General features: G+C 46.0%; 1 protein-coding gene across 5 annotated transcripts in view; it reads right to left on the reverse strand.

The window, feature by feature from the left end:
• Positions 1-26,033, reverse strand: part of KTN1 (kinectin 1) — a 106,045-nt gene that overhangs the window by 29,550 nt on the left and 50,462 nt on the right. For 4 of the 5 annotated variants that reach the window (XM_079983306.1, XM_079983305.1, XM_079983302.1 and 1 more), the window contains exons 10-24: positions 25,374-25,461; positions 23,685-23,851; positions 22,063-22,131; positions 21,292-21,329; positions 19,688-19,778; positions 17,524-17,592; positions 15,553-15,590; positions 15,322-15,412; positions 13,894-13,962; positions 9,269-9,303; positions 7,978-8,068; positions 6,567-6,635; positions 4,901-4,938; positions 3,518-3,608; positions 3,289-3,357 (exon numbers count right to left, since the gene is read on the reverse strand). In XM_079983306.1, coding sequence (XP_079839432.1) covers positions 3,289-3,357; positions 3,518-3,608; positions 4,901-4,938; positions 6,567-6,635; positions 7,978-8,068; positions 9,269-9,303; positions 13,894-13,962; positions 15,322-15,412; positions 15,553-15,590; positions 17,524-17,592; positions 19,688-19,778; positions 21,292-21,329; positions 22,063-22,131; positions 23,685-23,851; positions 25,374-25,461 — 1,113 coding nt within the window. The remainder of the gene's footprint in view (positions 1-3,288; positions 3,358-3,517; positions 3,609-4,900; positions 4,939-6,566; positions 6,636-7,977; positions 8,069-9,268; positions 9,304-13,893; positions 13,963-15,321; positions 15,413-15,552; positions 15,591-17,523; positions 17,593-19,687; positions 19,779-21,291; positions 21,330-22,062; positions 22,132-23,684; positions 23,852-25,373; positions 25,462-26,033) is intronic. The other variant, XM_079983304.1, reaches the window with a different exon arrangement.

Below are 26,033 nucleotides of genomic sequence, written 5' to 3' on the forward strand. Positions count from 1 at the left end.
CGCATTAAATCAACACATCTTTAACTTGCTATTCCTATTCCCAAATGCCAGGAGATTAGCCACTGTCCTTCCAGCCTCACAGTCTGGAGGATCTGCAGGCCAGAGAGATAACGGCTTGTTTTAAGGCCATCCACAGGCTAAGACCAGCATGAAGGAATTAAGGTTTGAAAGTTAAAAGCATCACACTCTAACCCATCCCTTCCCAGTCTTGGATATTGCAGAAGCTGTAGGACTACAACCCCCATCGTCCACAGCTAGTATGACCAGTGGTCAGAGATGAAGTGAGTTGTAGCTCAATAACACCTGGGGACCCAAGGTTGAGAAAGGCTTCTTTAACCACTAGCATGCATTGACACCTCTGAAATCAAGGTTAAGTTTTATCTCGCTAACACAATTAAAAACTTTTAGTGAGATGACTATGCAGACCCAGGTTTGGCTCAAAAGGGCTTTTATAGTAACAGAACAAAGTCCAGCTTGGGGTTGATGGAAGAAAGGGACGGGGGCAAAGTGCCAAACCTGGGTCTCTGGTGGTTGTTGGACTACAACTCCCATCAACCCTAGCTAGAAGGACCAGTGGTCAGGGATGATGGGAACTGTAGTCCAAACACAGCTGGGGACCCAAGTTTGGGAAACCCAGGACTAGAGTATCTATTTTTCCCTCTTCTCTGGATTTTAATCCCAAGGTGAAGAGCTAGAATGGCCAAGGGAGAAGATGCAGTATGTCAGGATTTCCCGCAAAGCAATCTTAAGATTGCAAGTGCAACACTTGTGTTGGCCGCCCAATAAATGCCACCATGTGGCTTCTAGGCCCTTAGTTGCATCTGTTCAAATGCTGCAGAGAGAGCAACAGTTCACACTGCCTAAGACAGAAGAGTAAGTAAATGTGCTTCAGGTTGAGCGTTTTCAGGTTACGCTCCGCGGCGACCCGGAAGTAACGGAGCACGTTACTTCTGGGTTTCGCTGCTCGTGCATGCGCAGACGCTAAAAATGATGCCATGTGCATGCACAGAAGTGGCAAATTGTGACCCGCACACACGAGTTGTGTTCTGCTCAGGATACAAATGGGGCTCCGGAACGGATCCCATTCGCATCCAGAGGTACCACTGCAATAGCAAAGACACCTCCTGGGATGACAAGGAATCCACACAGTTCAGAAGGAGGAGCAAGGGCGTTTTAATGCTCATGCACCTGCCCCATTGAACTCTCCAGTGCTTTATGCCCTCATGTGCCACCACCCAAACTAAATGTCAATTATTTTATTTTTAAAATTATTACATTTATTTACCCCTAAATATATATAATGCCTCATATGGCATGCCTCCTATGTCCCTAAACCTGCATGCTTATGAACACTTTCCAGGAGTAGACCTTACAGCACACAGTGAGGCAGAAAAGATCAAGCTTCATGGGTGCCTCCCCCAAGAAAAACGGGGCATTATCTGGAAGCTCAGCCCCCCCCAACCCGGCTTTCAGAGAAGCCAAGCTCACCTCACGGGTGCCCTCTTCCATAACAAATTAAGAGAGCAACATTTCATTGTGAGACCAGATATGCTCCATGTAGCCCAGTAAGTCCCCGCTCCAAATAGATAATAATGTTGAGCTCCAGACAAAATGTATAGCAGCACACAGCTGCCTGGTAACCTCCTGTGCCAGGCACTCAGATTATTTAGGTAGACAAGCGATTCTTGCAGTGCAGGGGGTTGGACTAGATGACCCCTAGGGTCCCTTCCAATGCTATGATTATAAGAGGGTGCTATACTCTTGGACACGTAACTCCAGTGGCTTCGAACCACCCTGAGATCTACGGGTACAGGGCAGTGTACAAATTTAATACAGTCGTACCTTGGTTGTCAAACGGAATCCGTTCCGGAAGTCCGTTTGAATTCCAAAAAAGTTCCAACAACCAAGGCGTGGCTTCCGATTGGCTGCAGGAACTTCCTGCAGCCAATCGGAAGCCACAGAAGCCGCGTTGGACGTTCGGGTTCCAAAGAGCGTTTGCAAAACGGAACACTCACTTCCGGGTTTGCGGTGTTCGGGAGCCAAAATGTTTTGAGTCGCAAGGTGTTCGGGATCCAAGGCACGACTGTACATAGTAATAAAAATAAATTTTTGAAGGCTTCTTCCTGCTGAAACTCTTCCCACATAGATGTGTATCCCTGCCACGGGGCTCTCTGCACATGGCAGGGAATTCTAGGCCATGTCCCAGGGTGCTTTGCTCAGTTCCTGACAGGTGCCAAGATGACTTTGCAAGTGCTCAGTGTAAGGGTAAGAATACAGCAACTGCTTGGCTATGGGTTGCAGGGCTGTGCATGAAGGGAAGCGGGTGCTGTGGCAATTCAGCCGTAGGCCATATGCTTCGCAGGTTGCGGGCGGGGACAGGTTTGAACTCTGGTCTCTCCAGATAAATTATTAGGTAACAGGTGGAGATCCCAGAAAGTGAGTGGACAATACTGAGGTAGATGACTTGTATGCTCTGAAGTCACTTCCAGGAACTTAAACAGGGCTGACTCCCCAAGGGTGTGCGTAAGACTGCAGTCCTTACTCTAAGCAGAGCAAACTCCTGGGACTATTTCGGACGCAATGTGAAATCAGTTTCCCACTGCAGGAAGACCCTCAGGCTTGTGCGTCCCCCCCCCTTCCTCCTCTGGCATGCAACCAGGCAGAGGAGGCTGCTTAAACGTGGGTGCAGAGGCTTTCAAACCGCACTGTGAAACAAATCACTCGCAGTTTTATTATGTGATCGTAAATTTTGATTTCCTTTTAACAAGTCGCCTGACGGACTGGTTGAGAATGCCTCTTTCGCCGAGCGATAGGCTTTTAATCGTTAATCTGAATGTTTAATTGATTAGACATATATCTCACGGTTCAATCAGCAGCAGCTGGCGCCCACCAGGGACTAACAGGGCACAAGGCAGGGGGCACAAAAAGTAAGGGCAGCTAACAGCCAATGGCAGGCAGAGTAAGCAAATTCTGGTCTTGTCCCCATTCTTCCTGATGCTCAGTTCTACAAGGGCGATGCTGAGGCTAACATGACAGCCAGTGCCAGCTCCTGGACTGGATGTAAGTTGGAAGGCAGGCAGGCAGGGGCTGGCTGATGTTGGTGAAACAGCACCCCCTTCACTCAGTGGTCCAGCCTCCTCTGGGTTCAATGGCAATGAATTGCGCCAGGCCTCTCCCAGCAAGAGCCCCCCCCGACCCCACAGATAGGAAAGGAGGAGCCATGCTACAGGAAGAGGAAGACTGCAAAGCAAAGGACTCCCTCCAGCTGCCGACTCAATACCACTTTACCTGTGTGTCCTTTCCAAGCTGGGGCTTTCCTATTTCTTCTTTCAGAGCCTCTATTTCCTGTGTCAAACCCTTTTCAATGACAAAACAGACAAGGTTGTACAATGGAGACAACACATCCCACAAAAATGAGAAAAAGAAGGGTGCGAAAAATTCGGCCACAAAAAGGGCAATGGAATGACAAACACACAAACACACATGAAAGGCAGCGAACGACAGATCCAGCACCTACCTGGACAGTTTTTTCCTTGGTGGCAACTTTAAGGACCTCAGCCTGAAGCAGTTCTTCCACAGACTTGATTTTCCCATCCTTCTCACTAATTCTTTAGCAGAGAGAAAAGAGTATAGAGGTTAAGAAACTCAGTGGTACAGACACACTCAGTGGTACAGCATTGGAGGGGGAGGCATTTGCGCAGGATGGGAAAGAAATGCTTCAGGAAGTTGCTGAGGAATATAATGCAATACTGCCCAAATGATTCAGAGCAAGCATCAAGAGGTTGGTATTTTTAGGTATAAAGTAAACTGATTCACAACTGAAAGAGTAGGGTGGCATCTGCTGGTAGAGAAGCTTCTGCTTAAAGAAAAGCAATTTCTTCAAGTAATCTTCTTCAAAGAATACAGCACTGCTACTATTACTGCACGACATTCTTTCTGGTTTTAAAACAAGGTTGGGTTTTCACCCAATGCCAGTGCAGCTATTGGCACCTGACTTGAAAGCTCCCTGGGACTTTAAAAAGGAAACCCCAAAAGTTATAAATCTCCTGCAAGCAATCCAACTTTATTCTGTGTGCACTGGTGTGACCCGAGCAAGCATACAGGGGGAAAATTTTGTTTCAACACACAAGTAGATGATATTTTTGTTTTATTTGGGTTGGGGAGGAGGGCTGAGCTGGCCCAGAATCAGCTGGATCCCAGGTTGGATCCATTATGGTCACATGTCACATGACAGAAAGGTTGTTTTCTGCTGCTCCAGAGAAGCGGACACGGAGCAATGGTTCCAAACTACAAGAAAGAAGATTCCACCTAAACATTAGGAAGAACTTCCTGACAGCAAGAGCTGTTTGACAGTGGAATTTGCTGCCAAGGAGTGTGGTGGAGTCTCCTTCTTTGGAGGTCTTTAAGCAGAGGCTTGACAACCATATGTCAGGAGTGCTCTGATGGTGTTTCCTGCTTGGCAGGGGGTTGGACTCGATGGCCCTTGTGGTCTCTTCCAACTCTATGATTCTATGATTCTATGACAGCATTGGGTCTGCTCTGGTTCTGACTACTGTACTAGCTCCAGAATGGATGAAGTGATCTACCTGTCCCTCCTCCCTTCCACCTCCGTTGTCAAACTTGGTGGGACTATAGATGCAGTGATGGCCCTGCTGCTCTGTTAAGCCCTGCTGGGCAGCAGCCTGAATTTAGGCTGCACCCTGAAGCCTTTCATTTCACAATCATGGTTTCTTCTGAAGAGTCAAATGCAGCAACTTCGAACATCCCACTGCACAGATTACATTCTAAAGTCTGGGCACTTCTGTAGTAAAAGCCTGCCCACACAGGCTTCATGGATAACAGAAAAGTAAGGGTAAAGAGGACTTTCAAACTGAAGAAAAGGAAATGTGCTTCTACTTACACTCTTTGTAATTCTTCCACCAACGTTGCAAAGGAAACCTTGGGGAACAAAAGAAAGGAGGATGGATGTTTAGAGAGAAAGTCAGAATACTGAAGCTAGCAGATGGTACCAGCTCTCACCAACTTTGCTGATGGAATTCGTTTTGGAAAACTAATCAGTCCTATCTTTTTTAATCGGACTAAACTGTAGCATTTTGCAGCACCTGTAATTAGTTCTTTGCAAAATTTAAGAGTAAGCTTGAGGAATACAGGTGTCCTCACCAAACGGAGGTAGGGCAGCTTTATGAAGGGTACTTTGCAAGTTCCTGTTCTAATGTAATCTCACTGAGACCCACAATTTCCCTCCTTCTGCAATGCCAAAAACTACTGTACCTTGGGAGGGAACTTGGAAAGTGTGGAACTTTACTGCACGGCCAAAGGTTTTACCTTTGCATGGCTTGACTGACAAGTTCTGCTTACACTCTGAAGATATAGTCAACAACCCAGCTCAAGGTTGAATGCTGTTGACATTTCCATTCCACCTTACGGAATGCTTTTGCTGTTCTCTCCGAGGTGACATGAGAGAGAGACATGTTTCTTTGTTCTGATTTATGTTTAATAAATCTGTAGCTGTAGCATGACTTCATACGCCTCACACCTACTTCTGTGTGCGCGGTACACTCTGCTAATTGCGTGCCCTGGCTTCTAAAGTCCGGGTCGCTGATTTACGTCGGAACACGGGCCAACTGAAGGAGACGTCCAAGCTGGGCTTGCCAGCTGGCCTCTGCATGTCTGGCCAAAGGTTTTACCTTTGCATGGCTTGACCGACAAGTTCTGCTTACACTCTGAAGACAGCCAACAACCCAGCTCAAGGTTGAATGCAACCTTTCCACAAGCCCAACTCGGTAAATGACTTGGGAGGGCTGCCTATTTTCCCGCATGTGACTTGGCTCACTTGCTTGACTTCTCCAAAGATGTTGACAAGTTTTCAACATTAAACCCCATCTCCCTTTGTCAACACGGGCAAACCCTGCAAGCAGAACTGCAGTGAAACCATGAAGAGTCGATGGCTGCTCCAGGGCCAGCAGAGCTGGGGTAGGACTTGCAGAAAGTCACAGCAACTACTTTCAAGTTTAGAAAAACCTTCACCTTGCTTTGAATGGGCTTCAAAGGATCGAGGGCTGAACTCAGAACAGATGGCATCATCTCTCGCTAGCTTTGCTGATGGAAAGGGTACCCACAGATCAGAATGTTGGTCAATTATATTTTTAGATTGGATTAAGCAGCAGCAATATTTGCATCACGTGTCACACGAGGGCTAATGCAGACATAACTGCAACTGCCGTTTATGCATAAACAACAGCTCACATGCAATCTATCTAATCATGGAAGTAGGCCACGGAGATCTTCTGAGAGCGTCTCTTTACACTATTCCTCTGCTTATGTGGAGTAAGACATTTGTGCAGGCGTTTGTTTACAGGGGTTAGCAGACTGCAGGAATGTCAGCAGTTAACTCTTCAAGGACCCAATTCTTTGAAATCCAACTGAACGAAAAGCGCAAGGCAAAAGCAGTGAGGCACATTGCAAAATAGAAGCAGCAATTTCAGGCGAAATCCTCCGACAGGGACTGACTTAACAGCAACCAATTTGAAAACCTTTCTTAACAAAACAAAACCAAGGCAACGTACCTGCTCTGTTTGTACCCTCTGCAGATTTTCAACTTCACTTTTCAAGGATGCGTTCTCTGTTCTCAGTGCCTTTTAAGAGGAAAACATTTTCAACACAGTACTGTTAATTGCAACCACAAAAGGGAAGATGATACATTTGACAAGAACAACATTCTATTATCGCTGCTGACTTATCTGACAACATTTTTAACGTGTGGAAGTCACGGTTTACATGGCCGGGTCCCTTTCCTGACATAATCTTTGTTTTGTACCCTAGCATCTCTCCTCAAGAATAAAACCTTTAAAGTGGTGGTTCTCACCCTGTGAAACATCTCAGAAAAAGTCTGTCCTGGACCTCCTATCCACTGATACATGCTCTTGGGTTTTAGCCTGCAAGGAGCTCAGCAACATTTACCCAAACAGAATAAGCAGGTCAAAGGAAGAGCTTCACACCCAAGATCTAAGCATTACACGCTCCTTCAAGCTTACAAAGCTTGGCCGGTAGACAAGTACCAATGGGGCAGGCGGAAGAGTCTGAATGGATGGCTGTTACCTTACACTGAAGGTTTTCACTTTTCTCAAGTGTAGAAAGAAGAAAGCCAAAGGGAAAAAACTTGCCCTGTAAGATTCAAGTCCATAACTACATTCTTAAAGGGATTGCAACTGGAAACAGATTGTGCTTTTTCAGGGATTACAGTCGTACCTTGGATCCTGAACTCCTTGGTACTTGGATGTTTTTGGCTCCCGAACGCTGCAAACCTGGAAGTGAGTGTTCCAGTTTGTGAACGTTCTTTGGAACCTGAACATCCAATGGGCCTTCCGATTGGCTGCAGGAGCTTCCTGTAGCCAATCAGGAGCTGCGCTTTGGTTTCCGAAAGTTTTGGAAGTCGAACGGACTTCCGGAACGGATTCCGTTCAACTTCCAAGGTACGACTGTATCTGGAATTTGTTGCAGTTAGGGTACTCCATCATGGTCCCCTCCCTCTATAGACTACAAAACATAGGTCTGCCACTGTCACATTCAGTAAGATCTTCAGTTGCTGACTTCACCTCCTGCCACTAACTGCTGTATAAGATACAGTGGTACCTCGGGTTAAGTACTTAATTTGTTCTGGAAGTCCGTTCTTAACCTAAAACTGTTCTTAACCTGAAGCACCACTTTAGCTAATGGGGCCTCCTGCTGCCACCGCACCACCGGAGCACGATTTCTGTTCTAATCCTGAAGCAAAGTTCTTAACTCAAGGTACTATTTCTGGGTTAGCGGAGTCTGTAACCTGAAGCGTATGTAACCTGAAGCATATGTAACTCGAGGTACCACTGTATTTGATGGGGCATGTAACTACCCTGTGGTGGAGTGAGACACACTGTATTAGCACCCAATGCCACACTGTTCTTGCACTGGGCACACCTGACTCTTAGGAAGAGAGTTTACCTTCAGCTCGTCTTCTTTATTTGCCATCTCTATGAGTCCAGCTTCAAGGAGTTCCTCAACTGTCTTTATTTTGTCATCCTTGTCTGTCATGCTGAGGAGGAGTTGAAAAGAATGTTATGAACTTCAACTCAAAACCAACTGGTGCTACCAGGACGACAAATCTATGTTCATCTGTTTGGGCTTATTTCCTGCTGAAGCCAGTGGGCATTGGTGGCGAGCAAGCAAGAACATACGAAGCAGCCTTAAAATGAGAGCCAGACCACTAGTTCGGTTAGGCCAGGACTGTTTCATTTAGCAGACAATGCTTCTCAGGGTGTCTTCAGCAGAGCAGTTGTTCCCAGTCCAGGTACTGAAAATCTTTTAACTGGAAATGTTAGGGATGGAACCTGGGACCCTCCCCATGCCAAGCATGCATCTTAGCACAGAGGTATGGGGTCTTCGCCCTGTTAGAATTCCTGTTCCATGACTGCAGTCATGGGATTGTTGTCTATCACAAAACACATATGTTTTGACTCCACAGAGTGGGAAGTGACGGAGACAAGATGCTTGTGTTACTGTGTTCCGTGAAGTGGGACTGTTGTCCTTTGTTCTTTTTCTCTTTGCTGTCTGATGCTAAAGAGAGGGGGAGCCATGCTGCAGTGCTCCGTGTGTGTTTATATGTAAATAAAGTAGATTAGCCAAAATGCTGAGTTGTTGAGGTCTGTTACATGAACTGCACAGACTCTGCAGATCCCTATGTGTGCCGTGTCTGTTGGCATCAGTTGCTGTGATGTTTGGGCAGAATAAAGCTTTTGAAGCTCCCGAACGAAAGACCAGGAGCGAGGGAACATCCCAGTCGGGCATGTGTCTCTGCCAGGATCCTACTCGAGTGTAAGCTGAGCTCCTGAAACCCCCTGCTAGGCTGCAGGTACTTAGCACAAAACACTTACAGATTTACCGTATTTTTTGCTCTATAAAACTTACTTTTTGCCTCCTAAAAAGTAAGGGGAAATGTGTGTGCGTGCTATGGAGCAAATGCAGGCTGCGCAGCTATCCCAGAAGCCAGAACAGCAAGAGGGATCGCTGCTTTCGCTGTGCAGCGATCCCTCTTGCTGTTCTGGCTTCTGGGATTCAGAATATTTTTTTTCTTGTCTTCCTTCTCCAAAAACTAGGTGCGTCTTATGCTCTGGTGCGTCTTATAGAGCAAAAAAAAATGGTATTATTCTTTAAAAGATTAGCTGTTCTTTTTGCTTGGGGGAAAAAAGTTTGCTAGTGAAATAAACAAGAGGCTACCTACTGCTCCAGCTCTTACCTTCTTTCCATTTGCTCCAACAAATCCTTATTCGTCTGAAAGCAGGAGAGAAAGAGAGAAAAGTCATGCTTAATGCTGGTTTGCAGCTCTAGTGAGCAAGACAGCTGCTCAGAATCCGGCTGTTTGCATTTGTGCTGATTATCTGAAGCGCCGATGCAGAAAAGCCGTCAAACGTTAGAAAGTCTGAAGCTGAAAATCCCCCTCCCCAGCCATGATAATAATCATGTTAAAAGGTGATTAGATTTCTTTCAAAGATGCTCCAAAAAAGCCATGCGTTGCCTAGCAGTACAAATGGCCCAGATATCCCGACTCCTATTAAGCAGGAATTCTGGAACTGCCGCTTTTATCCAAGCCAAATAGAACATGTTTTCAGCTCTCACCGTTACAGTTAATATTTCAAAGCAAAGTGACCCATTATGCTAAAGATAACTTTAGAACGAGAGGACAGAGACAAGGAGACAAGGAGATGCTTTCATACTTCCTAACATACCTCAACCAGTCTCTGTACCCTTAGATCAGGCATAGGCAAACTCGGCCCTCCAGATGTTTTGGGACTACAACTCCCATCATCCCTAGCTAACAGGACATCAGGGATGATGGGAGTTGTAGTCCCAAAACATCTGGAGGGCCGAGTTTGCCTATGCCTGCCTTAGATACTAGCCACCAAAATCCTCTGAACGACATTTCTCCTCACCTTGTAATTATTACACTATTTTGTCATTTTGACAGAATAAGCTTTGATTCATTCAATGAGCTAGTCTCCAGTTTAAAAAAAGATTACTTGTAAGCAACATCACCTACTTTCCTTTGTTAAGACGTAAAAGCCCCCCTTTTCTGTAATAAATGTAAGGTTATTGCCTCCACATAAGAGCCACTTGCCAAAGAAAAATGAATTTTTAAAACATCCTTTACTACTTAAATAAATTTATTTTGTGTTTCAGCAATTCTGATTTGGTCCCTTGCACTCCTGGCTAAACCAATATAGCGTGAACGCAAGATGTTGCAACCTTTCTGCTCTTTCCCCCATTCCCAGAATCCTGCCCTTCCTTCAACCAGAACTCTGTATGCTCTGCACTAAGAGAAACTAGAAAATTAATTGAAATCTAACCAATTAGCAGAGCTTTGCATGATTTATTCAGCTTCTGCTGGTCATATGAAGGGCTAATTCACAATGCAGTGAAGCTCCCTCCCGGGCTATGTCTTAAGTGCTGGAGATCCTGTTCAGCAATCCCCTTTTTCCAGTTCTCAAGATTTCACATTCTCAAGCAGTACCAGTTTCTGTTTCAACAATTTCTGCACAATCCTAGGAAACACATATAAACCCTCCCTTCTGTCTGTTACTTCTTCCAAGTTGAGGTATTAGCTTTATGCAACCGATGTTCTGCTACTCTTCCCATCCACAGGAGCTTCAATTAGAGGAATTATCTCAGCCCCTTGCAGTCCCAGCTTCCTAGAAATTTGTTCCTAGTGCCAAGTTTTTTGGTCAGATTCCATTTTTCCACATAATTCTTCAATTTTCTTGCAGAACTACTGAAGTATTCCTTCATCATCTCTGTAGCCTCTGGAGCTTTTAGCTTTTTGCCAAAAGAATGCTAAGTGTCCGTCTGCCATGTTTGGTGATCTGTAAGAGACTCTTTCCCCTCCCACTTTTCTGTTGACACAGGAGGTTCCAGATTTGATCCTCGCCATGTCCAGTTAAAGCTATGGTTTTCCCAGTAGTGATGTATGGAAGTGAGAGCTGGACCATAAAGAAGGCTGATCGCCAAAGAATTGATGCTTTTGAATTATGGTGCTGGAGTCCCATGGACTGCAAGAAGATCCAACCTCTCCATTCTTAAGGAAATCAGCCCTGAGTGCTCACTGGAAGGACAGATCGTGAAGCTGAGGCTCCAAGACTTTGGCCACCTCATGAGAAGAGAAGACTCCCTGGAGAAGACCCTGATGTTGAGAAAGAAGGAGGGCGCAAGGAGAAGGGGACAACAGAGGACGAGATGGTAGGACAGTGTTCTCGAAGAGACCAACATGAGTCTGACCAAACTGCGGGAGGCAGTGGAAGACAGGAGTGCCTGGTGTGCTCTGGTCCATGGGGTCACGAAGAGTCGGACACAACTAAACAACAACAAATGTCCAGTTAAACCAAGGGTAGGCAATGTGGTACCCTACGGATGTTGGACTGCAGCTCCCGTAATTCCTGAATAGGGATATGAGATGTAGCCGAAAACATCTGAAGGCACCTTGCTGGCTTCCCCTGGGTCAAAACACCTCAGAGAGGGGGGCTGAGAATGACCTCTGCCTGCAACTGACGCTGCACAGCAGCTCCTTATAACCCCAAAATTACATCCACCCCTACTCCTGGCATAACTTCCTCAGTGCAAGTTCTATTAGTTAAACCAGGGGTCGGCAACCTAAGACCCATGGGCCACAAGCGGCCCATGGGGGTCATTTAACTGGCCCATGGACCCCCGCCGCCTGCTTGATTAGTTCCTATGTGCCGTGCTAAACTGGCACAGAGCAGAGTGGGGACCGCATTCCGCGAAGCTGGCTGGCTTCCCATTGGCTGCAGGAAGTTCCTGCAGCCAATGTAAAGCTGCACATGCCTCCTCCGCGCCGGAAATAGCATTTGCGCATGCGTGTGTGTGCGCACTCCGGCCCACCGTGGAGTCTGCGGGACCGTAAACCGGCCCAAGCCACAAAAACTTTGCCGACTCCCGAGTTAAACTATTGTAGCAAATAAAACAATGAGCTCTGTGGCAGATCAAGGAAGACCCATTGGAATTGACGGACACGGTCAATTGAGGTCCAGTAATTTGAATGGGTCTATTGTGAGTAAGACTATGTTGGAGACGCCTCCCAGTTACTTACAGTGAGATATTGTTCAATAGACGTTGACAAGAGCCAACTTGGTCGGCTGCATTTGCAGGATCCGTGCACCCAAATGTGGCTGCTCCTTAGTGGCAAGAAGTAAAGGGCAAAGACATTAAAGAAGCCGAAGGAGCTAAGCAAACTGCTGCTCCCAAAATGCTCCCTGGCAGGAGCCCTTCTAGTCCTTTGTGGATTCCCTTTTTCCAGGAGCTGCACCAAAACAACCATTTCTAGGTCACATAGCCTGAGATCAGAGTGGCTTATGCTCTGCCATCTGGAGCAGGGAAGGCAAACGGTGCCCCCAACATCTCCATTCCCAGCCCTGAGCCTCAAACGCAAACCAAACCCTCTCGTTATCCAAGCAAAGAGCAAAGCTATGGTTTGTACCAAAAGCCTACCACTGATGTCTGGTCTACTCAGCAAGATCTAGTAGCTAACAGAAGCAGCTGGTGCTCTCCACCCTGGCCAAGGGAACAGCAACCCTGATTATCACAGCACTGTTCACCCATCTGAATATTGTAATACTGTACTGCCGGAGGCATAAGCAATTAAAGGCATCCCTTACTGAAAACCTAGAGCACCGCTGGCATTCGCGAAGCAGGAAAAGCCTATTAAGTGTGTCCCAAAGAGTTGTTGGGCCTGCATGTTCTCAACGTGCATGCGTCGTTTTTGCATATTTCAGATTGTCTACTCCAACTCCCCCCCCCCCAGCAAGACATAACGGTATTGTGAGAGGATAAGAATCATAGAATCGTAGAGTTGGAAGACACCTCAAATCATCTAGTCCAACCCCTTCCAATGCAGGAATTAGTGGCCAATTGAAGAAATAGTGTCCAAATGAAATGGGGGATCCGTTTGGCTGCTTCATATCCTGAAGTTGTATGATTAAGAGAAAGAGACTGCATATTATAAGGGGATGCTTTTTGCTGCATGCATTCTAACCCATGGTCTCCCATGGAGGACCAGAATCTTATTTTCCAATGAATATATCATATAAATAACATTAACATACAGCGTTACATAAACGGCTTATGGATCGTGCATATTAAGGAGCATAAAATATTGTCAATAAATGGTGAAATCATCAAGATCTTGCACCTGTTTCCAGTCTATTCCAAACAACATGCATAAACATGCATCAAATAATACCAATCTAGATACAAAAGCAAAGGACAAGAGCAGGCACAAACGTTTATGCCCCACTTTTTCAAAAAAAAATTAAATGATTTTTGAAGCTTCACTATTTGGCAGATCTGCACCATGCATTTAAAGCACATGACTTCCCCCAAGGGATCCTGAGAGCTACAGCTTTACCCAGAGCTACAATTCCCAGCACCCTTGGCAAACTACTGTTTCCCGGGATTCTTTGGAGGAAGTCATGTGTTTTAAATGTGAGTTGGGTGTGGATCTGCAACCTGTCCTCCTGAAATACTGAAAAAGTTAACTGGGGCGTGGAGCTCACTTAACCAAGCAAGTTTTGTCCACCACCAAGGACAGCTCCGGAATTCGAATCAGATACTAGATTTCTGAGCATATAACCTCCCTTCTCAGGTGTGATGTTGTTCATGTGGGGGTGTGTGAGAGCAGCGCATCCCACCTAGAAGAAGTTCCAAACTCAGCTCTGTAAGCAACTAGAAGACACAGGATAAACATCCTTTAACCCTCTGCTGGCTCCCACATCCAACCCTCAAATCAGCTGCATCTACATCAACAGCCGTTTCTGAACAAAGGTAGTATTATTAGCAGCAATTTGTCTGCCATACCTGCTCAGACAAGAGAGCCTGCAGCTTCTGAACTTCCAACTGCAGTGCTTTGTTCTGATCCTTTAGAACCTGAAATGAAACACCAGACGGCGATGTCAGTTCGGAATTCTGCACCCAGACAATCTTCTTTGTGTTATTGGAAGAGAAACGGTGGTTCTGACCAACAGCAATTGGCAGAAATGTTAAGAGAGCCCTGATCCCTGTTCGGGTTAGCTATCTATCCGGTGAACTGAAAAGGGTGGATTGCCACCATGATTATAATGATAGCACTTCTGGGAAGGGTCTTCGCTTTAACCCACTTATGGCGATACCAGCTTGCTCCAGGCGATCCCAAGGGGCACAGATTTACTGGAATAGCCTATGTGAAGTGCTTTGAACACAGGGGAAAGAGCTTTGATGGAGCAGAAGGAATAAGGGGAGGAAGTACAAATTTGATCTTGGGGGGTGGGAAGAGACACTGAACATATGAAGCTGCCTTATGACAAATCGGACCACTGGGTCTGCCTAGCTCAGTATTGCTTGCACTTCTGAACTCATGGAGAGCTGCTTCCGAGGGGGAAGGAAGGTCCTGGACCTGGAGATGCCAGGAATTGAAGCAAGGGCCTTCTGCATGCCAAACAGATGATCCACCAGTGAGCTCTGGCCCTTCTTCCTGAATGCAGGAGATCACATTTCAACAGCATCGAGCTGGAAGGGAGGGATGCTCAAAGGAAGAACTAGAATAAACTAGGGAACCAGGGAAGGGGGTAGGTCTAGCAAGGTCTAGCAAGTGGAAGCAAATCTAGCATTTGGGAGAAAACCTTGCCTCTATTAGTAGCACTGCTGTGAACAACACCTCTGGGTATGATCATTCTCCAGCAGGGAACCCTGCAAGCCTGATCTGGATCAGAGCATAGTCTAGATCACATGTCCTGTACCTACTTTCCCCCCAAAATAAAAGAGTTCAGTTTAAGCACACTTTTAAAAATACTGAATATCGTAACATGTGTTTTGACCTCAAGTCCCCTGATTAAAAATAAAAATAAGGAAAAACAGTTGATCTGGAGTAAAAGAATTGGGGGGGGGGGGAAGAGACGATAAGTATGAGTGCATACTTTTGTTCATATTGAAATCCCCACTCGTTTCAGAAGCTCCTTAGCACTGGGGTCTGCATAGACACTGCAGTGCCCCTCTGCTCGCTTCATGCTGAGCCACAATTTTGTGATGAGACACCTCACTTTTCTTTCCTGCATCACTGACAGCAATCTTTTTCAAGCCGCATCTCCATTTGTTTTTGGGACGCTGTGCTGCTACGCTACCATCCAGCACCTTTTCCTGTGCCTTTCCTAGTCCTGCTGCCAAGTTGTCAGCTGTCCTGTTGTGAGTAAGGCTTCTCTAGGCAATGCGCGCGCGCACACACACACACACACACACTCTCTCTCTCTCTACCTGAAGTTCCTCTTTTGCACTTGACGCTTTGGCATGGTGTCCCTGAAGCTGCTCCTCCAGTGCTCTGATTTTTTCATCTCTGGCCTGAGTACTGAAAAACAGGGCAAAAGGTTAAAAAGGAAAAAAGCCCCCCCCCCCCCCCCCCCGCTTACAAGGCCCAGCCCACTGCAAAGCAATCACATAACAATCAAAGAACAATGGCTTATCAGATGGCACTCTTTGTTTATTTACCTTTTCTGCATCCTTTCCAGCTCATGCGCAGCAGCGGCCTAGATAGAAAGAGGATTAGCACTATTTAGTGTGTTGCATCCGAGCAAGAGTCAGCAAACCCGGCTACATCCAACATTAAAAAGCCAAGATTGAGCCCATGAAATTTAGCTTCTTGCTGTGCCTCTCATTTTCTGCCACAAGCAAAAAAGAAAAAAGGGGTGGGGAGACACATGTTTTGCACATCTCCGAAAAAGGCACCGCCACATGCTCAGTAATCTGCTCATCAGACTGTGCTCTGCAGCGATGCTTTCAAATCTAGGAAAGAAAGCACTTTATATTAGGTAACAGGCTAGGAAGTGAAAATGCTCAGGGCACCGTTGCTCTGGATAATGATGTATATGCCTGCATTAAAGGAAATGCCACAGAGCTGGGGGGCCGGGAAGAAGAAGATATCTGCCCACGAACGGGCAGAGAGTCATTCCAGTGTGGGGGCACCAACTCCATTACTCTGATATTATGAAAATGCCTTCAAGCCGCAGTCTAGAAAAAGGAGGATTTCCCCCTTAAGCTGGAGGAGCTTCAAAGCAGGCTGAAGCCACGAACACAGTAAAACTTCCGCCTGCAATGAAACAATCCACAAACAGGTGCTTAATTCCCCATGGCGGCTCAACGCTTTGTAAGGCACTTGCATTTGCTGCAGTTAACGCAGATTCTGTCTGCAAAGATGTGAAAGCATGAATGATAAGACACATGCCCTTTAGCATCAGTAAGGCATGTGCTTGGAACCCGACTGGGCTGCAGCTCGCCGGCACGTGCCCATAGGTGAATGAGGAGCACATTTGTCTTTTATACTCTGTGCGCCAGACGCAGCAAGCACAACTGTGATGGAAAGTATGTGTAACCTTGCGAGTTATTTTTGGCTGAGAAACAGTGAGAGGTGCGCCATCGCTCAGCATGCTCCAGGGCAGAGAGATGATCTAGACCTGGGTCTCCTTAGTCTGCTATACGTGGCCTTAGCATGAACCATCCTCTGTTCAAGCCCACAAGGACAGAGAACAAGTCTCCCATTGTGCAACACTTTATTTCAGGGGTAGGGAAGGAGATGCCCTCCAAATGTCGCCGAACTACAACTCCCATCATTCCTGACTACTGGCCATTCTGGCTGAGACTGATGGGAACTGAAGTCTAGCAACATATGGAGGGCTAGATTTTCTCCACTCCTGCTTTTTGTTTTCTTGACTAAATAGTCAACTGTTTCCTTCACGTTTCCCTCGAAAGTCCTAGATCTCAAATTGTCCCATCTGTTTAGGCAGGGCAAGCACGATTTCTTATCACAACTTGTTAGCAGTAGCAGTGGATTAATTACAAAACAAAAAATTGTGCAGATGTTTGGAATTGAGGAAGAGAGGAGGGTCCAGGGCAAAGGTGGATCATCCTAAGCAACAAAAATCACTAGATTTTTCCAGGTTGTCAAAAACCAGTAGCTCTTGTTTAAGAAGTTTAGGTAAGCAGAATGTAGGCCTAGGCTGGATAAAGAATTGTTGCATTTATATAATATGCTTAAATACACATTTGGGCTGAATGTGCAGCACAAAATCTGAGCTACGGCTCTAGAGCATGTGCAAAATGCCCCTATCACTAATGATCAACTCTAACCAGCCTCTAAGTTTCTGACTGCAGGGGAAAAGGGGCTTCTATGTGTGAGGTCAGGTGTGAGCTAAATCTTTTCTTTTCAAGATTTTGTGCAAAGAACAGCAGATAAGAGATGAAACTCACCCCCTTGAGGTGTGCTTCTAACTGAGCACACCTTAAGTACTTTTGAGTTTAGATCATTCCCAAGTGGCACTGAATGATCCCACCTTTTACATTTGGAGCCAGTTTTCCTTAATTTATGATAAGCACAAATATTACTCAGCACAAATAATACTCAAGTGTTGTCCGTGGAATGGCAGAACACAGTACTTGTCAAGATATGAATATGGGTTTGTTAACCTGCTCATTGGTGAGCGCCTGCAACTTCTGCACTTCTGCTTTGAGGGACATGTTCATGTTCTGTACAACCTGGAGAGGGGAGAAACAGGTTTCACATTACAGGGTGCGGCCAGAAAGTCCCAGCTATGAAGACCAATTCTACATTTTCAACTGCACCAATCTCAGTTTGAGCTCCTCATCTGCAGCATCAAAACATATATTCCATGTACCTGCTAAGAAACAGCCTCATCTCATCTCCTTCCACAGGCAGGTTAAAAATCACATCTTCTCCCCTACTTTCCCAACATTGGGGAGATTTCTGCAGTTGTGCTGCTACTTGTTTATTTCACACAGTTTAAAAACAGCGAACTCGATGCAACTTTTAGTGCATCCCTCAAATATGTATATATTTTTAAGAAAGACCACTTTAGTAATTTATTTCTTCTGTAGACAGATGACCAATAAATCCTAACCACAAAATATATTCCCAGTTCTTAGATTTCAAAATCTAGAAAAGATGGAGGGCAAGCAATTCTGCTTGTATACCTATTTCTCAATTTTTCCATGCTAGCTTGAAGACCACCTGCTGTCTTAACATTCAAAGCTTGCCCAAGCGAGCTAACAAGTAAGAAAATGAGACAGTAGAATGCTCTGTACTGCTTCAGATCATAGACCAAATATATCTGAATGCTCCCTTGCATGTCAAAAAACAAATAGGACACCCTCCGGAAAACTAGCCCAGAAGGGAACAAGATGGGCTTGCTCCAATGTGCAAGATTGTTTGTTCATTTACACATGCAGGGAGTTAATGATGATGATGATGATGATGATAAAATTATTATTTATACCCCGCCCATCTGGCTGTGTTTCCCCAGCCACTCTGGGCAGCGTCCAACAAAATATTTAAAATACAATAACTTAACACCACGAGGAAGCATTCAAAAACAACATATCCCTCTGCAGGGGCACAGATCATCTCCCCAGGCTTCAAACCACCTCATTCTGCTACTCCCCTTTGCAGGGGAGGGCAAAGAGGGATTTCTGGAGTTTGGAACGGCTTGCTGAGTTCCCAAGAGATCTTTGCAGAGTTTGAGCTTGCAGGGTTGCTGCTGCCACTGATCTTAGTTCTCCCTGCATGCGTTTCCTTTCGTGCCCTTGCAATTCCACCTGTGCACTTGCAAACGGCAATTTCCCACCCTGCCCCACTTCACACCACAGGTATGATCTGACTTTTGAGGCTGAGGACTAGGAGGTACTACAACCTCAGAGGAAACAGGTCAAACTGGGACAGTTTAGGAGAGGTTTGCTCCAGCCATCTTAGATCTGCTGCAACTCGTTCCTCTTCATCACTTCAGTTGCACTTGCTTGGGCAAATCTCTGCCCTCGGAAGCAAAGGAGTAGGAAATGTTGGGAGTCTCAGAACCAAAGCAGAACCAGCAGCAGGTGCAGGCAATTGCCTCTGTCCGCTTCTTGCCTTGCTGAAAACCGCAAGACTGAGATGTGCAAGCACAGGAGGGAAAAGAGAAAAGCCATACCCCACCACGACTCAGTCACAATGTCTGTGGTGTTTGGCAAAGGAAGAGGAAGGAGCAAGGCAGTCTCCTTTTTGCATGGAAGGCAAATAGCTTATTCAGATACAGTGGTGCCTCGCAAGACGAAATTAATCCGTTCCGTGAGTCTCTTCGTATAGCGGTTTATTCGTCTTGCGAAGCAAGCCCATTGACAGCTTAGCGGATTAGCGCTATTAGCAGATCAGCTGATAAGCGGCTTAGCTGCTTAGAAAAAGGGGGAAAAACCCCTGCAGGAACTCGCAAGACATTTTCGTCTTGCAAAGCAAGCCCATAGGGAAATTCGTTTTGCGAAGCGCCTTCAAAACAGAAAACCCTTTCGTCTAGCGGGTTTTCCGTCTTGCGAGGCATTCGTCTTGCGGGGCACCACTGTAAATATATAACATCTGTGCAGCCACTATTTTAATCTACCGTGCCAGGATTAAAACACACATGCTACATCAGGTTCAATAACAACTATTTTTTGGGGTGGGTGGGTGTTATTGTGGTATGTGGTTTTGTGTTTTTATACTGCAAACTATCCTGTGATCTTCGGATGAAGGGCAGTATAGAAATGAAATCATCGCCATCATCAAAGCCTCCACTTTTCACACGCAACACTTGAGCTTTTGCTATACCATGAGATCCTCCTCCTTGCTGGTTAGCTTGATGCGTTCGTTGGCTAACGAGTCCTCAGCCTGGTTTATCTGTTTATCCTTTTCTGCAATCCTGCAATAAAAAAAAAATCAAAATCAAAGGGCATCTCTCCATTAGCAATGTTATCATCACAACGAGCAGAGCCGACAAAGAGGTAATGAGAATCTGCTCAACTGCAGTTGACGATCAGTAAGTTATTGGTTTTAGAAATGCAAGCAGCAGGGCCTCCGTCAACGAAAAGAAAATGCACACAGCTTGCAGCTGCACACCCAGCATGACTTGTCCAAAATTCTGCACTTCAGCTTCTGATGACCAGGGTGATGATACCGCAAGATCCAGTCCTTTAAGGACTGCTACAGAACCTAATACTGATGTATGTTGGGGTGGGAGGAGATATTAGCAATCCGCAATGCAGAATACTTTAGTGAGAGATTAAGACAGTTCCCAGGAAAACAAACAGCTCACCAAAACCAGCAGAGCCAGAGAGCAGAGAGTCAATCCATGGCAATGGTTTCCTATCAGCACATGCCCTATTTCCACTGTCAACAGCAGAAGCTCAAGGCCGCTGCAGAAGCAGGGCAGCTCATAGGACAGTGTCCTTCCACCGCCACTCCCATGGTGACTTTAGTGAACCCTATGATGTCATTGTGACCCCATTTCTCTTAGTCTCTGCTTCTGACCTTCCTTCTCACATGGCAGAGGGCAAAAAGCAAGGCAGATCTGACTAACCAGCCCCAGAAAAGCTTGAGCTTCCCCTCTGAACCACTGGCCTCTGCTCAGGGCCGAACCTCACCTACCATGTTGCATAACTGAAGTGGTGTCAGGTTAACATATTGCAACAGGGAAGTTAATCATACAGATGTGAGGAAAGAAAGAAGATCAATGCAAATAGAGAACCAGAGCTGGAGTATTTTTGTAAAAAAGAAATCAGCATATCGATAACTAGGTATCGGCATCCAGGACTCTCTATTTAGTCCTCACGATTCTCCCCAGGAGTCTCTTCTTACTGGACTCATCAGCCCTGCTCCACAATCTCTTCAAGCGCTTCTGCCAGATACCCAATTAAAAATCTCCCATAAAAGACCTCCCCCTGCCAGAATACTAGGAGAGCTGATGCTAATCAGAGCACTGCAGCCAGCAGAGATGGACCCAAAATCTGAATCTCATATAAGGCAGTTTCATGCATGGTTTAGGGTTTTGTGCAACAGGCTAGTAAAAACTTTCATACACAAGAACTATTCTAACCACACCCACAGCCTGCCTCACCCACCGCCACACTCAGAAATCTCATGGTCACCCAACTGAATCTTACAACAAGAGGGTATTTTGTTTTATTATTTTTTTAAATGAGGGGGCTGAGTTAATTTCTCCTGCTAAAACAACACACAATACAATGTACTGCAAATGTTAAGCACGGAGGGGAAATCCTTAGGAAGATGGTTATGGCTTCTTAGGGGAATCTGTAACAATGGCGGGTACGGTTTTTGGAAATGACAACATTTCCTCCAAGAAAAATCTCTTCTATATAACTGAAGTGCCTACACACCAAAGCAAATAACAAACCCAGGAATGAAATAATACTTACACCTTGTGCAATTCTTCTGCAAGGGCTGATGCCGAACTCTGAAAGACAAGAAGTTGCAGATGAAATTGGTATTCTGAATTGAACACTTGATCAGGCATCACCACGTTTAAGGGCACTTAGGGTCTTTGAAAGCTTCATATTTCAAAGCTAGAAACCAGATGGAAAGGAGGCTTCGATCCATTGTAAATGGATCTCTTTAGGTAAAAATGGAGCCACCCTGCTCAACACCAGTCTTACTCCAAGCAAGCCCAACCAGGACTTGACTGTGCAATCGTGATACAGTTGTTTCAAGAACAGAGGGGCTCTTCATATCTCCCTGCCTTCAAACCCCCTCCTTTTCCCAGTGGCCTCTGTCTCATCACCTTGCCCAAAATTCCCAACTGCAGCCTTGGGGCACCATCAATTTTTACCTATGAAACTCTGCCAGGCACCATGTATAGCCTTTACCTAGCAAGTTCTGCAAGGGGACACCCCCAGCAGCGAGAGAGGGTGTCAGGAGGCTGCGAGAGGTGGAGAGGGGGGATTGTTCTGTCAAGTGGAAATGCTTGTACAGATGGAGCATTTGTCATACTGCGATGCTGAATTCCACCCCATTATGAATGAATAACGGCACATGGCGTGTGTCATCGTAACGTAGACTATGGCACTGAGCTGCTCTTGGCATTCCTTGCCATACCAGTTCAGTTCCAAGGTACTTGGCATTAACTCTGAAGGCAAAGGAGAAGGAAGAGGCGGCAATGACAGCTTCGAGCCATTCCAATGCTTCCATACCTGGACTGCCATCTGGGAATGGAACTTCTGAAGCTGAGCTTTTAAAGCCTCGTTCTGTTCCATCAGCTCCTTTTGGGGGAAAAAGATGCAAAAGGTCAAGCAGGTAGCACCTTTAGGAACATTTTGTTCTGAAATGGCTTTGTACAGGGAAAAGGATAACACAGCACTCTTCCCCCCCAGCCCCACTAGGATTATTCTGCTTAAATGGTTAAACCTGGATGTATCGTGAAGTTGCTCCAGTCTGCATCGTGGTTACAGAAAAAGAAAGGGAGAGATTGAAAACAAAATCCAAGCTGCTGACGCTGTCATAAGCCGTTTGAAGGATGATTACTGGATTCTGAGTAATTGGCATTGTACCCGATATTGCATTGTTTAATGTTGCCTTAGGAGTAGTTTCCACCCAAGCCCTTTTCAAAACGTGTCACCTACACACCTCCAGGTCATACAGAGTCAATAGAGGCCACAGGCAGCAACCAGGTGGCACCTGGTGTTTTTGAGAACAGCTTGCCCAGGAAGGCAAGCCTGCCCCTGCCCCTTAACTGGCCTCACTCAGGCAGAGAACATATAGAAAATATATTTAGAAAATATATATTTCGAGCCAGCAGCTGGGTGGCTGGAACATTACGCTGTGTTGCCACTGCCACTTAAGTTCACCTATGTTGAATTCAGTTGTCTGTAAGCCACTGCAATGATGTCTTCACACTAGATTAGCAAGATATAGGAATGTTAAAAGTAGATGGTGTTGTGTCATCTTGCACGTCATGATAAAACAGGGGTGGGCATGAAAGAGCACCTAGCTAAGGTTTGCTGCAAGCCGCTTTTGTTGGAGGGGGTGGCACACAGCTTGACCAGTGAAACGGTCACTAGAATGGTCTCTAGAAGGTGGAAATAGAACGCATGCTAAAGCGCAGAATCTGTCACAAGCTCAGAACCTCTGGTGTTCCAATCCTGCAGGAGGCATCTTGCTGAGCTTGGAAGGAAGCGGCCATGGATATCCCCAAAGCAAGGAGGCGCACTTGGATTTCTGCACTGCTATGGGTTAACCATAGTAAACCATAGTAAAAGCTATGGATTTCCCAGTAGTGATGTATGGAAATGAGAGCTGGACCATAAAGAAGGCTGGTCGCCAAAGAATTGATGCTTTTGAATTATGGTGCTGGAGGAGACTCTTGAGAGTCCCATGGACTGCAAAAAGAACAAACCTCTCCATTCTGAAGGAAATCAGCCCTGAGTGCTCATTGGAAGGAGATCGTGAAGCTGAGGCTCCAAGACTTTGGCCACCTCATGAGAAGAGAAGACTCCCTGGAAAAGACCCTGGTGTTGGGAAAGATGGAGGGCACAAGGAGAAGGGGATGACAGAGGACGAGATGGTGGGACAGTGTTCTCGAAGCTACAAACATGAGTTTGACCAAACTGCAGGAGGCAGTGGAAGACAGGAGTGCCTGGCGTGCTCTGGTCCAGGGGGTCACGAAGAGTTGGACACGACTAAACGACTGAACAGCAACATGGGTTAACCATGGAAACACAAGCTATCTGCCTGTAAAGCAGAAAGGAGTTCCACCGCTCTGATGTAGTAAAGAAAAACCTGAGAAACTAGAAGGCGCATTGAGTGGATGAGATACCTGAAGCTGCCTCTGTATTGAATCCTCCGCCGTCGCCCTCTTTTGTTCTGCGTCCATTAACTGCATCATCCTTTGCTCCAGCTGTTGCTTTGATACCATTGTATCAGTGAGCTTGCTGTGCAGACTCTGGATCTCATTGTCCTTAGCCACAATCTTGTTCTGCACATCTGCCACGAGAAGAAAAATATGGGGACTGATAGGCACCTGGAGACTTAGCAAAAGTTACTTTTACTTTTTTCTCCCTCTGGACTGAAGGGCATCTGATGGCGACAAACCCAGGCTGGCTACCAAGTGTAAGTAAGATAAAATGTTGGCCTTGCAGGATTGGACTAAGGGTCCGACTCTTCCAGTATTCTGCTTCCTGCAGTGGTTAGCCAGATCTCTCTGGGAAGCCCCTAAGTAGGGGATCAATGGGGCAAGGGCCCTTCCTCTTGCCCTGTCCTTCACCACTTTTGCCATTTTAAAGCAAGTTCATCCCCTCTGGGCTACAGCCACAGCCCTTTACTCCAAAGAAGTGTGGCCCTCTTCAGAAATGAGGTTGTCCACCCTTGTTTTAAACAGTACAGACAGATAAAAGTGAGTCTGGTGGACCAAGTATAAGGTATATACACTTATAGTTTACAAAAATTCATTTACAATAATGGACGACACTTCAACAATTTCTAATACATGAAGTCTTAATAATAAAAACATGCGCAACTCAACACCTCAAAGCCAAACAGTCCCAAGTATTTCTGAAATACGTCCATGAGAACAACAACAAAGGCCTTTTCAAAAAAGAGCAGAGTGCTATTCTAAGGTTGGAGCAGTCTTATTTAGTGGAGAACTGAACTGCCATTGTAGTGTTCCTTTTCAGGCCGACCAGAAGAAACAGAGATTGAAATGCGGGTATCTCATTGTTGAGAGTTCTGTTGGGATCGTACCAGCACAAGTACACATAGAAAGAGTTGTTCTCATGGACTTATTTCAGAAATATTTGGAGTGTTTGGCTTTGAGATATTGAGTTGCACATGTTATATATTAAGTAAGACTTTGTGTTTTGGGAATTCTTGAAATGTAAGTTAGCCAAAATGTATAAATCAAAAAGGTGATGAATATGTAAGGAGAAAGAAGGTTTATAAGATAGGAAAAGGCATGCCTCCCAGTCCTACATCTCTCAGGTACTCCTAGGTGTGCGTCCAATACGGTAGCTGCTGCAATGTAGAGGCCCCAACCCCAGCTTATGTATCTCCCCCACCCAATCAAGCAGACTATGCCCGAGTATAACCTGCTTCTGCTCCTCGCTCTTCAATCCTCTCCTGGTCCTGGGAGACAAGAGAACAGGAGAGATGAGGCAGGAGGAGGAGTTGTGGAAGCCTCTACACCAGCCTGACCTCTCTCCCCCCCCCTTCCCATTTTTCATTCTCCAATCTTGCAGCTTCTCCTGCCTCTGCCTCTTGTCTTCTGGACATTGCAGGCTCTCCCAGATCACTGACTACTTCTTCCAAGTCAGTCTCCAAACTCCGCTTCTCCCGGTCCCCACTCCTCAGTATCCAGCCACCACTCCTCCGAGTCCAGCCAGTCCCTGACACTAGCACAAAGCCACCACCAGATGCAACCAACATATTTAAAGAGGCTTCTATGGGATCCTGTGGAGGGATTTCTTCCCACTGATGGGAAAAGGATAAAAGGGAAAACTAAATAATGCACCTTGCTGGGCTGCCTCATGTTCTGCTGTTCGTTTCCTGAGATAGCTCTGCATTTCCTCCCATCTTCGCTCAGCTTCCTGTAGTTGTGCCTGGATGTTAAGAGAACAGAGAACAATATACATCTCTGATCATGTTATTGCATCACCTCTCAAAGGCGCACGCGCACGCGCACACACGATAAAGAGAGAGTCTCACATGTCTCTTGTTGCTTTTGTCATTTAGCAGCTCTCAAGTCCAACATTTGCTAAGGGAAGAGCGCTCAACCCTAACATTTTTATTTCATCCTCTGAATACGTGATTCAGGGTAATGAAAGTGGAACAGATAGCCCAAGATGAATGTGCAAGAAGGGGGGGGGGGGGAGAGACTGAGAATGAAACATCCCACCTGATGCCTTTTTGCATGAACTGGCTTCATCTGCCCTAAGTACCCAGATCACATCATTTGGAGTTCCAAAGAATTCAGAAACCAAGAGCAGATAGCAGTGGCATTCACCTTCCATAGCAGTAAACTACTGGCTTGGATTCACCAGCAACCCCCCAGTGCTGAACCTTGCTCTACCTTGCTATGAACCTTGCACTTCACAGCACGTCTACCAGCATCCCTCTGTGGCTATTGTACTCAGCACAAGGGTGTGTGAAGGAAAACAATAATTAACCCCCC

The sequence above is a fragment of the Podarcis cretensis genome (genome assembly GCF_951804945.1).
Source record: "Podarcis cretensis genome assembly, chromosome: 1".
Lineage (NCBI taxonomy): Eukaryota > Metazoa > Chordata > Lepidosauria > Squamata > Lacertidae > Podarcis > Podarcis cretensis.